The sequence below is a fragment of the Prionailurus viverrinus genome, chromosome B4 (assembly GCF_022837055.1).
Source record: "Prionailurus viverrinus isolate Anna chromosome B4, UM_Priviv_1.0, whole genome shotgun sequence".
Classification (NCBI taxonomy): Eukaryota; Metazoa; Chordata; class Mammalia; order Carnivora; family Felidae; genus Prionailurus; species Prionailurus viverrinus.
In genome coordinates this window covers 36630857-36649928 of record NC_062567.1, presented here as the reverse complement: position 1 = coordinate 36649928, position 19072 = coordinate 36630857, and the positions used below count along the sequence as shown (strand labels likewise).

General features: G+C 41.9%; 1 protein-coding gene across 1 annotated transcript in view; it reads right to left on the bottom strand.

Annotated features, from left to right (window-relative positions):
• Positions 1-8095: 8095 nt before the first annotated feature.
• Positions 8096-19072, bottom strand: part of NDUFA9 (NADH:ubiquinone oxidoreductase subunit A9) — a 37414-nt gene continuing 26437 nt past the window's right edge. Inside the window, exons 8-11 of the mRNA XM_047866099.1 lie at positions 18567-18643; positions 14120-14215; positions 11221-11287; positions 8096-8391 (exon numbers count right to left, since the gene is read on the bottom strand). Of these exons, the coding sequence (XP_047722055.1) occupies positions 8221-8391; positions 11221-11287; positions 14120-14215; positions 18567-18643 (411 nt within the window). The 3' untranslated portion in view covers positions 8096-8220. The remainder of the gene's footprint in view (positions 8392-11220; positions 11288-14119; positions 14216-18566; positions 18644-19072) is intronic.

The window sequence follows — 19072 nt, the reverse complement described above, 5'->3', positions numbered from 1 at the left end:
GAGCATCCAAAGATCAGGAATACTGAAATAAAGGTGCTGTTGGAGGCACAATTAGGGAAGAAGGTCCGCTGAATCTCTGCTGGACAGAATTCACGTGTCTACAAGCAAAGATTAACTTTGCATTGTTATCACTTACCTCCAGCTTACAGAGTTGTGAAACAGCCACCATAGAATCTGAAGCAGATAGCCAGGCAGGGTGAGCTCTCTCCAGCCTAGACTCCAGACAGTGCAGTTTTCCATGGAAGTACACATTTTCCCTTACACTTCCATTTCCGGTTGTCATATTTATGGACTGCCTGACCCCAGAAGTGTTTGTTTACCCAGATCCTACAGAGCCGTCATTTCTCTTGTTTTCATTCTTCTTCAGTTACAATGTGTGCAGATTAGACCTGATATCTCTACCTACCCTTACAACTCCCTAATTCACATTTCTTAGTACTGACACCCTTCTCCACACACACATATCAACTCCATAAATTATTCATCCTTACTCAGCCATTTGGGTCCTTATCAGTGAGGTGTAGCTATTTCAATTTGTGTTAACAGGTGGTTGAATTATGTGATACTTTATCTTCCACTGCATCTGCTTTCATAGCTTCAATTACCATTGCAAACCATCATCACTTTCCTGAAAGCACCCCATGACATTCAGCTTCAAACATCTGCTGCCAAGAAGGCCCAGACATCTATCTGCCAGCGAAGACCATTGCCCCATAAGACTGTGCCTTCCCCCCACCCTCCCACCGGCTCCCGCGACTCCCTCACCCTTGGCCCAGTCCTGGGAGAAAGAAAATCTGTTGATTAAGTGAGGATGATGATGAGTGAAGGCCAACCACACCATCTTCCTGGACCCCAGCGGAGGGACAGAGAAAAGATTTAGGTTATGAAGCTAGGATTTTAATTACTACCTGAGACTGGGCATCCTCATGATGAAATTAAGCCTGAGATTTTATTACAAAATTAAAATTGCTGTTATGTGGGGGCGCCTGGATGGCTCAGTTGGTTGTCTGACTCTTGGTTTCCACTCAGATCATGATCTCGCAGTTTCCTGAGTTCAAGCCCCGTGTCGGGCTCTATACTGGCAGCATGGAGCCTCCTTGGGATTCTCCCTCTCTCCCTCTTCTCCACTCATGCTTTTTTCTGTTTCTCTCAGAATAAGTAAATAAACTTAAAAAAATTATGTGAACAAGACCAGAAAACAAGTTGCAGTTAGATGGAGTTTTCACCCAAGAATAAAGTGAGAAGCCCTCTACTTCATTAAGTATTTACTGAGTGTCGACTAGATTTCTAGCACTGTTTTAGGTGTTTGGCACATTGCAGGGAACACGACAAATAAAAAGTCCCAGCCTCATGTGTTTACATTCTAGTGTCGAGATTTTCTTAAAAAGTGGAGAGACAAAAATTGACATTGCACTTTGGATACTTTGGGAATAGGTTTTATTGAATGTACACTTTTGTACTACTATTATGGTTAGCACACACTATCCTGGTGTTTGAGGCTAACCCCCCACCTGTGCTCGGACTTCCATCCCTTCCACTTTCCCCAGGACCAGGCACCACAGATTCTGGGGTGTCACCCCAGCACGTGAGGGACTTACATCTGTGTACCTCCTGATCAAGAGGTTCTTACCGCTCTCTCAGCATGACTAAACTTTGGACAAGATTTTTCCTGACTCTATGCCCCTGACCTCCCATAGAGCATTTTCTTTAGAAACCTTGTGAAGTCTTTCATTTCCCTTTGAGACGTACCTAATATTTAAAAAAGGCTTTTGTCAATTTTATAAGCCAGGAGTGTCTTCCTCAAGGACCTGACAGCCATCCCTTTGAAATGCAATCATCAAGGTGACAGCAGCCCTAGGTGCCAGTCTCTGTAGGGGAGTAGGAGCCTAAGTTGGGCACCTTGCTCCAATCTGTAGCATTACCTCCTCTCATACAGTTATGAACAGTTTATTTTTCCTTTGGATAAAGCCAATAGACAAACACAGATGACCCATGACCTTTCATCCCAGGCCTCACAGAATCCGGATGGCCTAATGACCCCCAGGACTTGTCCTCCAGCTCACCCCAGCTCTTAAGAACCCTCCCCCATTCTGCTTCAGCAGAGCTGAGCTCAGACTTAGTTTTGGTCTCTCTCTGATTATAATAGTCTCTTTCCCTTCCTTGCAAAAATCTTTTCAAATAAAATCTCCCCCAAGGTCTGAATTTGCTATTTGACACCTTTCAAACTTCAGTCTTGCTCTTGCTCATTCTCTCTCAGGTCTTTCCTTCACGAGAGAGGCTTCTTCAAATATGCCTTCCATTCTTTACATCTCCCACTCACTCCATAGCCTTCTAGAACGTAAATTGGTCTATGTTCATTTCTCTTGAGCATCCTTAAACCTTTCCTGGAACAAGTCTCCAGTTGTGTAGCCACAGAGACGCTGATCAGAAAACCAGCTCAGCTACTTACTAATGTGGCAATTCATTAATGTGGACTTCTCTAAGCCCCTGTTTCCAGTATTTCGAAAACAGGGATTACTCCTTCCCTCAGGAAAGGGAGCCATTACTTATGAAGTCAGGAAACAAATGCATGGACTAAGACAGCCATGGTATTTCCTACTTAAATGACCACAGCTAATTTTTACTTAGTGCTTACTATGGGCCACGTTCAACATTTTACATGTATTATCTCACTTAATTCCTCACTACCATCCTATGATGTAGATATTTGTAGGTATTACCACCATCATCTCCCTTTTATAGACCAGGAAATTGAGGTTGAGAAAGAGAGACTAGGTAATTTGTCCAAATTTCCAGTTGAGAAGTGTTGGAGTTCATATTTGAACCCAAGTCTGTATACAGCTTACCTGCTAAACCTCCAAGGTAAAGGTTATACTCCCCATTCCCTTCCCCTCCCAACACATGGACTCTGCCTCCCACTGATAACCACCTACTCTCTATGCCCCAGTGCATTTGCTCATGCTGTTCTCTTTATGCCAAGAGATTGCTTCCTCTTCACCCAAACACACATACAACAAATTCACGCACACTCACATGGTCCTCCTGGTTATCAAGGCAGCTTTAAAATCCATTTTCTGTGGAATTTTCCCAACCCTTTCAGAAACAGCATTTTATTCATACTCCCAGAGCTTGTCACATAGATCTCCATATATGCTTCCATTATAGAATTCACATTTGTCATTAGGATAAAGTATATGAGGTGACCTTAGAGCAAAGCAAACCTAAGGAAGATGTACAGGAAGGTCATGAAGAACATGATGAAAGGAATTTACAGTAGGATCAGAAGATAAATATATTTGTTGCATTACAGAGGTGTAATGGTAAGTGTAGGTAAATTATAAATGACAATGTAATGACAAATAGGATGGGTTTATAGTTTGTGGGCTGAAATCAGCTGTGACAATCAAGTCATGTGCAACCTGAATCCAGAGAACATGGGCTCTAAGTGCACCCCTGTGAGAGCATGATTTGAAGTCTCAACAACAAAAACAACAACAACAACAACAACATAAAGCTCCTATAGGGGCGCCTGGGTGGCGCAGTCGGTTAAGCGTCCGACTTCAGCCAGGTCACGATCTCGCGGTCCGTGAGTTCGAGCCCCGCGTCAGGCTCTGGGCTTGATGGCTCAGAGCCTGGAGCCTGTTTCCGATTCTGTGTCTCCCTCTCTCTCTGCCCCTCCCCCATTCATGCTCTGTCTCTCTCTGTCCCAAAAATAAATAAACGTTGGAAAAAAAAAAAAATTAACACTCAGCTCATCCTTCTTTACCATGAAAAGAACCAACCTGGATATGAGTGGCCCAGATTTTATGCCCAGGGCACCATCCCTAGTCACCTGCAATCTCCATGCACTGAGAAAGGAATTCCAAAAAGCTTGGGATGGTATAATTGCCTCCTTAGTTGCTAAAGGTCTTCCACCTGTAAAAGACTTAAAACTAAATATACAGAATGAGGTAATTCAAACCTTGATTAATATTCTAGGTCTAATTTGGGAATAGCCTGGGCATATTTGGTATGGAAAGTATTTATAATATTTAAGGATTTAGCATTTTAGAGTCTAAGATTCATCTTATGATTCCAGTTTCAAATGCATATTTTATTAATTTAGAGTTTGGTTTTCAAGTTGAAAGGTACGAGAATTTTGCAAAGTTTATAAACAGTATCATGATTACCAGACTTTAATATTAGTTATATAATTATTAGCTTTACTAGATTTGTTCAAGTACATGGAAAGGTTTTGTATATTGCAAAACTTAAGTTATAAAACTTAACAGAAAAAAATAATTTATTAAATTACTAAATTATTTTTATTTAATTTTTTAAAATTAATTTATTTTGAGAGAGACAGAGTGAATGGGGAGGGGCATAGAGAGAATCCCAAGCAGGTTCCATGCTGTCAGCACAGAGGCTGACATGGGGCTCAATCTCATGAACCGTGAATCAAAACCTAAACTGAAATCAAGAGTCAAATGCTTAACTGACTAAGCCACCCAGGTACCCCTTAAATTATTTTTTTAAATGAATTTAACTATCCACGGAAATTTAAGTAACTAAATTGTAAGAACCCCTTAAAATAAATTGTGAAATTCAATAAATTTAAAATTAGAACTGTGGGTTGAATATAAAAAAATTTAAATTATGGTTATTTCAATAAATTATAATTTGAAAATTTCTATACTGATAAACTGCCCTCCTAGAAACCTAAAAATCAATATCGAGGCACAATAATTACTACTCCTATGTCTGTTTCCTGCTACTAAACTATGAATTCATTGAGTGGAAAGCATCCTTATATTCCCATCATCTAGCACAAGAGTACCCAGAAGGCTAAGTTATCCAGCAGCTGATATCATCTGCTTTCTGCCATGACTGTAATATGCGATTTATCTATACGCTCTCAAGGAATCTTCACCACAACCTATTTACACAGTTGAGCAAGGGAACAATGACAACCCAGAAAGGGCTGAACGCTCCCAGTTCACACAGCTGGGGAGAGTTGAAGCCCAGGCTGAATCCAGACTGACTGCAGGGGCTGCATGTTCCCTTACCTTTTGTCACTAGTTGAATGGGTGAAAATCTTTAATGGTGGGACTTAGGACAGTATTATTTCAGCTGAGGACACAATATGCATGTGCTAGACATGGACATAAACTGTCCTGTGGGAACAAGTCACCAGGATCCAAGTGGACCTTCCTGGGAACAATATGAGAAGAGTAAAAAGGCTATCTTCCCTAAGAGACAGAAAACCATAGAGCCTGGAGAGGAGGAGATAAGCAATGGAGAAAAAGAAAGCAGTTTGACTTCATGCATGCAGAAGGATCAGAAAAAGTGCTTGCTGCCTGGTCGTGATTTATTTAATGGAGGCCCACCGGACATTTCCTTCACGGGCAGTTGGCATTTTGATTTGGAGCTGAGGAGCAATGCCAGGCAACCCAGATTAAGCAAACAAGATTCCTAGGAGTCAAGGAAGATTAAAGAGAAACTTTGGCACTGGTCTCAGGAAGAAGTACAAGAGGACAAGCAAAGGAGGGCAGCCCAAACAAAGGAACAGTATCAGAGGGGTTGGCTGACCCGGAAGTGAAACCCAGCAAAATCACCCACAGAAGTTTGGTTATTGTTCTAATTTGTGGCCAACTATGACTAACGAGTCTATTCTTTTAATTGACCTAACTAGAATCAGCACCAGAGGTGCTATGGGAGCTTTTTGCATTCTGAACTTCAAATGTACGCTCTTCTGAGGAGTGTACTGCAGGGGAAGAAAGAAGTCAAGTGAGAAGCGTGAACCATGGTATGCCCTGGGCCTACCTGACAGAAAAGCCAACAAACAATGTTAGGTGCTTGTGTTGCGCGACTGGCAGGAAAGTGAAGGAAATAGTATACTTCTGCTCAAATGGGGTTTTAGACTTTTAAATTAAACCATCATCTTGCCTAAATCCATCCCTTGACCCCCGAGACAAGAATGCAACAAGTTTTTCAACTATTTCCACGGCAGAGATCACAGCAATAGTGGTAAATCCCCCTAGAGGCATCTGGGGAAAGCTGTGGGTGTATCTGGTTATCACAATGACTGAGGGGCACCATGAGCATTTAGGGGGCACAAACCAGGAGTGGCAGGCTTACCACAGTGAGTCAGAACATGCAAGTGAAGAGCTGAAACATATCTCATATGACTTTCCAAAACCCATTTGTAATCATCTGAACTTAGAGTCCAACTCTGTTTTACAGATCTAAGGAATTTCTCAGATGGGTTTAATATATGCTGCATTTTCTAAGAATGCAGTTACCATATAAACCTAGGAAGGGATTATATTGTGCTCTGAACTTCACAAGGTGTTCACTAAATACAGAAGCTGATATCACAGTGACAGCGCTCACGGTATTTTGGTGGCAGTACAACTCCTGCCCCTCGTATAAGGCCAGTTTACATTTGTGCCATTGTGACTGCCCAGCAGATGCAAGCAGCTGACGACTTCACAATGCCTTCAGTATGGCTGTGCACACGTCAGTATATTGGAGTACGTGCTACTGTATTGTGTCCTACTTTCATTTCTTGTCTGTTATTATATTTTGGTCACATGTTAGGTGAGAGCAGTTATGACTTTCATATGAGGATAATAAAGGCTGCATTAGAAAATAAAAAAGAAGGCACTGGTTATGACAGGAAAGAAAAGGGTTGAATTACGGCTTTAGAGAAAGCAAGTATGTGGCACCATGACTTATGATTCCAAAGAGATGAGAAACAGCACTGCTGAAACATGCAGGTTCTGTAAGAAAAGACACTGTACATTATAGAATTGTGATTTCTTTTCAGATCACACCCACCCATCTGTGTGCCTACCGACTGGCTTGTGACCAACCAGGGTATCATCCGAAATAACAAGTTATCTTAGCTGAAGACAAAAAGTGAAGCTTGGAATTGGGCTCCTTTCCCTAGAACACGACTCTCACACATTACCATGCAGGAGAATAAACTGGCATGTTTAATAAAATTGCTGGGCATTTTCTCTAGAGATTCTGATTTCGGTCTGGGTAGGACTCAGCCACCTGAGTAATGGGAACAGCACCACTCGGTGCAGTGCTTTCCACTAATGTGCACACAGATCTTCCAGGGACCTTTCTAAAATGCAGCTCCTGATCCAGCAGGACCGAGGTAGGGCCTGGCGTTCTAGACTTCCAACAAGCTCCCAGGTGATACTGATGCCGTTGGTCCACGACCACACCCGAATAGCCGACCTCTGTCCATCTGGGGACCAAAGATTCTGGAGCACACAGAGGGCAGGTAGAGAACTCACCTTCAATTCTCACGTACCTTACTCTGTGAGGATGAGATGAGTGTTGCCAGAACTGGACAGGGTTTTCACGGACATTCCCCTCCTACAGGCCAAGGGGTCACACTGCAGGGGGATGCAGTTGGGTCACCTTGGCTTCACCACAAATTACAGGGAGTTCTTAATCCTACTGCACGGAGGGATTTGCTCACACTGTACCAACTGTTCATCTGGATTTGGCTGCGATATTAATAACTTATGTAAAAAGTTCTAAGCCTTAAGCATTGGCATTACTAAAGAGAGACCATGGCACTTCCTCTGCATGGGAGAAAATCCATCCACAACCATTATCTGAAATATTAGATGTCGTCCAAACAGCAGCAGGACAGAGGCCTCGGGGAGTTCAGATCCAAGCAGGACTATGGAATTACCACAAGCAGTTTGAGAATCCATATCTACAGACAATGTTTTTACATGTACTGACTATTTTTAAGTGCATGTGGATGTCATTAAGATACATTTTTTTAAATACCTTGTGGAATAAGTTCGGATTAGTTATGGGGCACTAGATATTTTCTCAACTAATGGATGTTAAAAAGACAATCACATATCACTTGGGGTGATCACACTACCTTAACATTAAAAAGAGGTCCTCATCTTCCAAAACATATGCCAGAAATAGCCTGACACAGAGAAACTCAAATCCTTCCATATTTCAGAGAATAAGTAACATATGTCATTAAATACATATATTTAAAGAAACTGTGTTCAAATTCTAAATGACTGAATTTTTCGTTTTATAAGCCAAGAGAGAAAGGGCTGCAGCAGAATTTAACCTCAGATGGTTTAATAGAGGCATCACATTCACTATGTACAGGGTTCTCCGAAGAAAGTGGGCCGGTCGCTTGCCAGGTGACCCAACCAGCACCAAAACCCCAGAGCAGCTCAGGGGCCGCTAGAAGGTGACAGTCTTGGCCGGCTTCACGTCTTCAATTTCAGACGACAGCCAACGGTATGTACGATGGCGCCGCAGCACCTCAATGGCCTTGAGTTCCAGGGGTGTTGCCTGAATTCCGAGGTCCTCCAAGCCAGGCAGGTGTGGCAATACCATGTCTGTGACGTGAAGCTTTGGACAGACAGAACCACAGAGAACACTGAAAACTGACCCAAACATGAAGTGCTATCCCACCAACACTTCAACACTCAAGCTGGCCTGAGTCCCATTACCGAGACTTGTTTTCATAGGATACGTGGCTGTTTTTGGTTCCTGGACCTCACTAAAAGCAGACCACAGAGAAAGACTGTAAGTGGGGAAAAAAGGCAAGGTCACCATACAGCAGCACAAAGGTCCCCAGCACAACCCAGGAGCGCAGAACACTGGCTCTAGATGAGCCATTCTACAGACTGAAACAGAAATCAGTCTGCAATGGAGATGCGCCAGTCACCATTGTCAGGGTAGCTTTACAGGAGGTTCAGGAAGAAAAATAAAATAGGGGCAAATGCAGAACTATCCCATTCCCCAATTCTCCTTTCTGCTTCTGTTTTCACTCCTGAATTCGGGAGATAATTAGCATTTGTTCCTTGCTCATTAAGGGATAATCCATTAACCTTTGTGCTCCTGCTATACTTAGTCTGGTAGACTGATGCTCACCACAGATCTAAAACACCAAACCCATCTTGTTTGTAGAGAAGGAGAAGGAGTTGGAAGACTTCCATGATCCTAGACCATCCAAAAGCGTATGAAGACAATCAATCTGCATATAGAGCAGCATGCCCCTTCACCCACCTGACAAAGTCTGCAATCCTTTTACTAGAGTGCTGTGAGACAGCCTCCAAACCAAATCCAAAGCCCATTCAGCCTACTGTATCAACACCGGCTCCATTATCAGTGTAAGAGGCACATTAGCATAAGATACACTGAAGTGCTCTGACAGTCGGTCCTCCAGTCCCATCTGTCATGAACGTAGACGGGATAGATCTTCTTTCCAGACACAGCGTGTCAGAGGGGAGGATAATGCCTGCCCATTCACATCTGTTTCCTGAAGACTGTTTTCTCATCTTGTCTGCATTTTAAGTTTTAGGTAACATTCAGAGGATAATTTGACTGTTCTGGTTGAGAAACGGTCAACAGGCCTTCAAAAGTAGAGATAGTATCGTATTTTCATTTTATTTCATGTCCTCCCTAGAAACACTTCTACACACAGTGAGGAAGACTAGCATGGGAGACAGCAAGACAGGAAGAGCCAGAGCTCTGGAGTCCAACTCAATGTAGAGGGACAAGAGAGGCAGCCAGACACTGGTCAAGAGACTGAGAAAAGATGGGCACCTGGGTGGTTTGGTCGGTTAAACATCCAACTCTTTGTTTCAGCTCAGGACATGATCTCATGGTTCGTGAGTTCAAGGCCTGCATTGGGCTGGGCTCTGTGCTGAAAGTGTGGAGCCTGCTTGGGATTCTCTGTCTCTGTCTCTCTCTCTCTCAGAGCTTGTTTGGGAGTCTCTCTCTCTCTCTCTCTCTCTCTCAAAATAAATACATAAACCTTAAAAAAATATTTAAAAAAATAAAAAAGAGAATGAGAAAGAAATAACCAACCGAGTTGGATTACAGCGGGCAGAGTGGAGACCTTTCTTACCTTTCTGGAAGATGAAAATGTTCACTACTATTACACGCATTTTCAGCATAAAAAGTTGAAGAAAAATAAAAGGCAGGGAGAGGCAGGAGTAGTAACATCTGGCATGTATTCTGAGGGCTGCCTGAATAATACTTGCTGATGGTCTACAGCTGTGCTGCCCAGTACAGTAGCCACTGGCCAAATGTGGTAATTCTCATTTATACTTAAATTAATTAAAGTAAATAAATTTTAAATCTTCTTTCTGCAGCTGCATTAGCCATATTTCAAATGTTCAACAGTCACATGCTGCTAGGGGTTATGTTTTGAACATTGTAGATTCTAAACCATTTCCATCACTGCAGAGAGTTATATTGGACAATACTGGTTTAGATCCAGAAAAAGAAAGGAATAAATCAGGGGAGAATGCCTAGGTTTCTGGCTTGAGTAACAGAGAGAAGAGTGACCTCGTTAATTAAGATGAGGGAAGCCAGGAGAGAAGCAGGTTTGCACTTCTATTTGTGGACACGTTCAGTTTCAGAAAACTGTAATATACCCAAATAAATGGAAGAGTCTGCAGCTGGGTAGGGTAGGGGCGCAATTCAAGGCTGGAGATTAAAATGCAGCCACGAGCTTACAGACAGCAGCTGGAGCATGGGATGAGCTGAAGGTTGCTCAGAGGATGAGCAAAAATACAAAGGGCTGAGGGCAGAGCTCGTGGTCCCCCAGAATGTACAGATCAGGGAGGAGAGGGTAAGTCAGGAAGAGAAACCGAAAAGCATGGCCTAGTGAGAGGAGGAAAAGCAAGGGAACATGGAGATGGCCAGAAAACAGATTGGCAGCCAGGGGTTCAAGGAGAGAAGGGGTGATCATAGGTAATCTTGCAAAGAGCAGTTTGTGGGGGAGAAACGGGAATAAAAGCTTGAATGGAGTGGGCTCTTGCTGAGGTTAACAGCAGGAATAGACAGCTCTCCTGAAGGGCTATGACTAAAAGGGACCCAGACAAACAGGACGGTAGCCAGAAGGGACATGAGGGAGGGGAGGGTTTTGTCTTTAAAAAAATGGAGCACTAAAGGCATGTTTGTGTGCCGTTGGGTATGCTCCAGCAGAGAAGGAAATCAGATCACATCCCAGAGAAGCTTGGGGAGGACGCACGCACTGGAGCAGGCCAAGACAGCGTGAGGCACAAGGCCCAAGCCACGGAGCTGGCCTCAGACAGGATAACAGACAAGAGCATGAAAATAACCCATGCCAGCAAGCAAACAACGATCGGTTCTAACTCCTCCAACTCTGTAGCTCTCGGCCCGGCACCTGCCCACCAGGCAGATGTTCACCACACTCACACTCACCCGCTCCACTTTATCCCTCGTTGTCCAGGGCTCAAATGGACTCATTTCAAAGAGTCGTGCTACCCACCTGGAAAAAGGAATAAATAGGGCATATGTGGTAAGCATCTCCATAGCCAATACTCAAGCGAGCCTGCAAGAAGCAAAAGGAGAGACGCTGCTGTAGAGACAGGAGTTCACTGATTTTTTGGGTGTTTTGTTTTTTGTGTTTTTTGTTTTGTTTTGTTTTTTAAAGAAAATAACCAACATCCTGGCACCACTACCTGTGAGGTACCCCTCCCTTTCAAGCTACCCCAGCCTGACTGCCGTAACTCGTGGCACTCTCACTCTTCACGAAGGATACAACAAATCTGAACAAATGAAAACTAAAATAAAGCCATTACTATGAACAAAACAAAAACGATCCAACGTTCAAATCTCATTTAACTTATCTAATTTAATTTAAACCTCAAACATCCACATATGCTTCTGTTAAGAATGCAGGGCAAGCTGAGTACTATGCTAGATGTAAACTGTAATACTTAAAAGCAGGGCCCCCCCAAAAAGGAACCAAAATAATTCAAAAGTAAGGAGAAGCCTAAGATGTAGGGTGCAAACCAGGAAGCCACCCAGGACAGGAGAGCTGCCTGCCTCAATTAGTGCCATCTCTCCACTCTTAGTCAAAATAGAGCTCTCCTTATCTCTGCCACCGAGATCCTGTCAAGTACACTCAGGGCAGTGGGTTTCAGCTAGCGTCGAGGCCCCCAGGAATTCCCCAGGGCCCCCACAGAGAACTGGGGCACAGGCTGGGAGTCCATGCTTGGAGTATCACCTGTCAGTACAGCCAGACCAGCTCTGCTTTTATCTGATTGACCCAGTGGGCCTTCAGTGGGTCACGGAACACGGGGTTCCAGAGCTTTTTAAAAACTTAACATCATTCCAATGTGCATAAAAAAATGAAAAAGGAAGCTGAAGATTGGCCAAAATTTCTCCAGGAATATATAAAACCTCAGATTCCAGACCACGTGTCCCAGTGGCAGAAAAGGGCACTTTACTGGGCTACCACAGCTTAATTAAAACTCTCGGACAAACCTTCGACTGTCTGTGCTCTGCTTCTACGCTGACAGACGACTTCCACTGTCTATTTCTGTGTCCCCAGTGGGCCACTCCGTGTGCATACACCAAATCCAGCTGAAGGTAACTCTCAATTTCATGCATTGCCGAGGAGACAGCGCCCGACAATCTGGCTGACACCCCTGCCCTGTGCCGAAGCCGCTGACATAAGTGACCTCACCACCAACCCCAGTGGACGTTTGTAAGTCCTTTACCTCATGTGACTTTTCTGCAGCATTTCATCAGACAAATACTGACAGAGCGCCTCCTGTGTGTCAAGTACTGTTCTGGGTGCAGGAGATACAGATGTGAAGAAACAGCCAGGCTCCCCTTCTTGAAACAGTCATTTCCTCTTTAAAACACCCCCTTCCATTTGGTTTCTAGGCTTCCAAACACTCTACTTGTTTCACTTAAATGTCTGATTACTCATTTTGGGCCTTTCGGTAAATTCCCCTCACCCTGCAGGTCCTCCAAATGGCAGTATTCTCTAAGCTACATCCTCAACCCTCCTCCTTCACATACATTATGTGCTCTTCCCTACTGATATCAGTCACTGAGTATCAAATGAGAATGAAGTAGGCAGCTTGAAAGACAGAACACTCTCAATAAATATTATCATCACACTGCATTCTACTTTTCTGACACCTCTGTTTGGTCACAAGCTTTCTGAGGGTTTAGTATAGTATCTTGAGTTCCTAGTGCACTGCCTAAGACATAGGACGCATTTCATAAATATTTGCTGAATGAATGCAGGAGTGAACTGCCATGTTGGTTTATAAGTCAATCTCTGGCATGGGGTACCTAGGTGGCTCAGTCGGTTGAGCGTCCGACTCTTGATTTGGGCCCAGGTATGATCCCAGGGTCGTGGGATTGAGACTGTGTTGGGCTCCGCATTGAGTGTGGAGCTTGCTTAACATTCTTTCTTTCTCTCTCCCTCTGCCCCTCTCCCTTGCTCGCATGCTCTCTCTCTCTCTCTAAAAATAAAAAAATATGTAAAATAAAAATGGAAAAAATTTTTGAAAAGTCAATCTCTGGCAGACTGGATTTGAAAGTCTCCCTGACCGGGGGCGCCTGGGTGGCGCAGTCGGTTAAGCGTCCGACTTCAGCCAGGTCACGATCTCGCGGTCCGTGAGTTCGAGCCCCGCGTCGGGCTCTGGGCTGATGGCTCAGAGCCTGGAGCCTGTTTCCGATTCTGTGTCTCCCTCTCTCTCTGCTCCTCCCCCGTTCATGCTCTGTCTCTCTCTATCCCAAAAATGAAAGTCTCCCTGACCGGACCACTGTTAAGTGACATAATTCTGAGATCCTAAACCTGCAAAAGGAAGAAGTGAACCAAGAAGCAGGGGGCAAGAAGAAAGAAGATAAGGCGACCACAAGGCCAAATCAACCTGGCTTCTTCCCCTTCCCCCAACTACATGATCAGACTGATTTAATAAAGAAGGATCCCCTTTCGACGTCTGGGTGAGTGGTATGAAACAGAAGGAAATCTCATTGCTCCTTTACACAACCTCCTAAGCAAGACACTTCTACAAATTAACTAAGTGGTTTCTATGGAGAGAATTTGAAGAACTATAGATTTTACCTCTCAACATACATTGTACTTCTCATCCACAGTAATCCACACTCCCTTTCTTAGACACCTCTGGTTCCATCCTAGACTAAGATCAAGACATCAGGAGCACCTCCTACTTAGAGATTCAGAGACTCCACTGTAATGAATATACTCCCTATAACCCTAAGTGAGAGAGCATTACAAACAAATGTATCAAGTTAGGTCTATTTTAGAAGGCATAAAAAGAAGCACTTCACTTACTGATAGGCAAAATGTGGCAGAGGGTACGGGAGGAAAGGTCTGTGAGCCATAGCAAAGACATACTGCACCAGGTCAAAAAGGAGGTACCGACTGGGCCTACAAAAAGAAAATTCATAGTTCTTCAAATTATTTGCTCCTTACAAACTTTCTTCCTAAATTTAACAAAATAACATTTTCTCAGTGAAAGAGGAAACACATAGGCACTGCAGTAAATACAGATTAGTACAAAGAAAAATCAACCATAATCCCAAAGTTAGTATGTTTATATATCCTTACTTCTCATCCCCTTACATACACACGATTTTATTTTTATAAATGTAAGACTGCACAGGCATCCTATTCTGTAATGTCTTTTTCATTTAACATTATCATGGTCACTTTTCTGTGTCTCTCAATATTCTAGTGTATGTTTAATGACTGCATATATTGCAATGCGTGTAGTTGTAACTATTCGATAAATTCCCTGGTTGAGGGATATGTAAGCTATTAAAAATATTTTTTCTCTATAAGATAATGCCTTAATGAACATTCCTGCAGTAAACATTTGTACTTATCCAGAATTATGTATTTGTAATATATTCTAGAGGTGGAACTGGCTCAAAATATGCTTGGAAATCTTAAGGCTTTTACTGATACTTCCAAACTGCCTTCCAGAAAGGTCATATTAATTTGCATAAGATGCTACTAGCCCCCTTACCAACAATGAGGTTAGTCATAAAAAATAGGCAAACAAAACTTTGCCGATCTGCAAGGTAAGAAAAGTACCTCAACCTTTTAATTTGTGTTAACTTTCACTCTAGAGATTAAGTTTTTTTCTATAGGTTTGGGTACTTACGCTTCTTTCTTTTCTCTCTTTCCTCCTAAAGTCCGTCTATAAAGAATAATTTGTAAGAATTCTTTATATTTTAATGACATAGTTGGAAATATTTTTTACTGTTTGTATTTTGCTTTGTAATGTTTTGTGGCATACATAAGTTTAAACATTTCACTTAAGCAAAAGTTCTGATTTATGATTTGCCTTTATAGTTAGAAAATCCCTCTACTGTCACCAGTGGCATAAATTTCCACATATTTTTTTGTAATGCTCTTGGGGTTCTTTAATCCATAATTTTGTGGATAATGTATTTTTATATTGATATAAGGAAAAGATTTAACAATGTTTATTGACTGATCTACCCTTTCCCCATATTCTGAAATGTCACCCTATCACATACTATATTCTTACATATATTTGAGATGGCTTCTGGACCTTCTATTCTATTCCACAAATCTGAATAGTTTTGTACTGGTATAACCTAGCTTTAATAATTATTACTGTTTATAATATATTTCAGTATCTCTTCACCCATTTTCCTAGCCCCCTTTGCCTCAAAAAGCCTGTGAGAGCTGAGAGCTGAATTCACACAATTCAGTGAGAAACTCAACATTCTGACATTTTAGCAAACAAAAACAAAAACAAAAAACATGAAAATGTCAGCTAGGGGAACATCAGACCAAGCCCTCAAACAGCTTCCTTCGAGTACCAGAAGGACGTGTAAGGATCACTGCTCAGCACGCATGCTATGCCAAAAACCAATCTGTAATCTTTACAACAACAGGCAATACTGGTATCATGGGTAAATTAATTACACGTAATGTACTTGCTCTTGTCCCCCAGCCGCCTCTCCACTATACTAGCGCAGCAAAGTCCCTCCTCTGGTTCAAGCGAGTATCTGCCTTCTTTGTGCCTGAACCACCAGCAAGATGGAGTTGCAGAGAAAATAACAGCTGGGCTACCTGGCTTCACCTATGTTTCTGATCACTAACTTCAAATGGAAGACTCAGTTCTGCTTTGCAACCCTGCCATGCTCTCCTAAGAGGTGTTTGTCCATTCTACCAGAGAATACCTCCTATCTTCAACTCGGTCCTCAAATTTTCCACAGACCTCTCTCACCCACCCCATCCTGCCTTTTAGCCGATGATCTCACCCACCATTTGTCTTTTCATCATTTTCTTAATGGTGCCTTCTGAAGTACAAAAGTTTCCCATTTTGGTGCAGTCTAACATCAATTTTTCCTTTCACAAAGTATGCTTTTGATACCACATCTAAAAAATCTCTGCCTAACCCAAGGTCTAGAACATTATTTTTCTTCCAAAAGTTTTTTAGTTTTAACTCTTACATTTAGGTCTCTGATATATTTTGAGCTCATGTTTTCATGTATTTTGTGAAATTAAGGGCCTATGTTCATCCTTTGGCATGTGGATTTCCCAGGACCACCTGCTGAAGAAAAGACCATCCTTTCCCCACTGAAGTGTCATGACAGTTCTGTTAAAAATCAACCATCCATAAACACAAAGGCTGATTTCTAGACTATCTAGACTATTGATTCAGTTTAGTTAGAATAGAATATTCTTATGCCAGCATCACACTGTCTGGATAACTCTGGTTTGAGAGTTAAGTTCTGAAATTAGGAAACCTAAGTGCTCCAACTTTATTCTTCTTTGTCAAAATGGTTTTGGCTGTTGTGGATCTTTGCATTTCCATATTAATTTAGAATTACTTTGTCAATTTCTGGAAAAAAAAAAAAACCCTGCTGGAATTTGGATAGGACTGGCTTGAGTAGAGAGATCAATTTGGGGAAAGTTTCCATGTTAACAATATTGGCTCTTCTAGTCCATGAACATTAAGATGTCTTTCCATTCATTTAACTCCTCTTTAATTTCCCTCAGCAATGTTTTGTAATTTTCTGGATACTGGTCTTATATTTGTTAAATTTATACCTAAATACTTTATTCTTTTGACGTTACTGTGAATACAATTATTTTCTTAGTTTTATTTTCAGATCGTTTATTTGCAAATATATGGAAACTGAGTTTTATATCTGATCCTGTACCTTGTGACCTCACTGAATTTGTGAATTAGTGCTCCCAGTTTTATGTGTATTATCAATAGGTACCTAATGAATGAATGACAGAATGGACCAACATCATAAAATTAATAACTATGAAAAAACTAGGAGCAAAATTTAAGGTCTTATGCCTTTTTGCATTAGCCTCAAAGTGTCTGAGAAATAAGCAAAGTTTTCCTCTGCGTTGACAAGACAAAAAGAGAAATGCAGACACGTATCCAGTTTCATACACACAAAAAAATGCCTGCGTTTCCATGTGTGCCAAACAACTATGACGTAATGCATCCCAACCAATGACCGTACTGGAGGGGGCTGGGGAGCGGTAAAGAGGAAACCGGTTAACTCATCACAGAGCTATTTCTACAGAGTAGGAAGCAAAGTCTGTAAAGCCATTTCTGTTCTTCTCTTCTCTAGAATCCTAGTCTAAGTACCTCTTGACTAGAACCCGATGGCTTGAGTCTAGTGATGTATGGGCTCTGCGCTGAACACACTTTGTGACTAATTCTCCTAGAGCATGTAACTAATTGCACTGAACTAGGGAACTCAAAGAGAGGCCTAGCCTGCAGCCACTAGATTCAGAAATACAATACAATCATTTACACTGACAAAAATTTTACTAAATGAAATCTATAATAATAGTGAAACGTAACAATGTATGAATTCACAATCCTGGGAATGTATACTATGCCTCCTGCCTTAGAGAGAAACGTGTCTTTTCTCTGGAAACAAATATTTCCTAGGAATTAAAGTTATCACTTAATTGTTGAATCAGATCTCCACCTTTCATGGAACATCAGGTGTCATTAGCTTGCTTCACTGAATGACAGGGTTCTGGGCCAATTATTAAGTGGATTTGGTACTTTTTGGTTTGGCGGACTGAGTCTTAATTTTTTAGTCTTAGTTAAGCCAGAAAAAAGGTCCTAAACCCAGCTGTGACAAAATTTAATAAAATCAGGTAAGTTATACAGTTTAACTGTTTCCTATCTGTCCTAAGTGCAAAGACAGCATACCATAAATGATCAGTCTTGTGCAGCACTAACAACTGTATCGTAAACCAGGCCATTTCCAACCTTTGGGGGACATTGCAACACTCTATCAAAAGCAATTTGATTTTGCAACTGCACTTACTCCCTAAAAGTGTTCTGTTTGTGTTTCTGAATTTATAGTAACAGCCTTTATTAAAAACATCACTGGAGTAGTACAAAACCATCCTTGGTAATCACTGGACTAAGTATATGTAATATACTAGGGCAATTGGTGCTCAGACTTTGGTTGACAGAAAAATCACTTATTAAATCCGATTCCGTGGTTCACTCAAATCCTGATGCAACAGAACCATTCAGGAAATCCTGACAGTGGTAGCTTTTGGACAGCTCTTTGAGACACAATGGCCTCAGGGCTAAGGGAATAAAATTTCTGGAATAAAAATAGTTGAACAAAGATACTAAAAATGCAACAAATACATCTGTTAGTGGTAGGTTTAGATCTTATTGTTCCTGTAAATCATTAAAATTCATTCATTTTAACAGGTAGTTTAAAGTCAAACTCTAGCCACCTACCCAACAAAGGCAAAAGATTTCCCTCTGGCATCTGGATCCTTAATGGCATTAACAATTCCTTTTGATACATCTACAACCTATAAGAAATTGTAACACATGTTTAAGCAATCCTTGAGAGAGAGAAACAGAGAGATGGGAGAGGGAGGGAGGGGGGAACGAAGGGAGGGAGGTCAGAAAACAGGCCACAACAATCACAACCAAAAAAAAAAAAAAGATAAAATGGCATTGTCTGTTTCCAGAAAGCCCCTTAAAGAACCCACTCCTCAAAAGCTCAAATGATCTGCACATTGGAAGGTTCACCTATATATTTTTTCTAGTCAGAGCACATTCACGCTCAGGCGGCTGTCGAGGCCGTCTGATTTGACTTTGCCTACCATCTCTGCAATCTCACACCTTACCACTCGTTCCTCTAACGCTGTTACCATGCTATCACAAACAAGTAGGCTGAACCCCATGGAACTGCCAACATTCTACCATTTTGCCTTTCCAAAATAATACTTTTATAT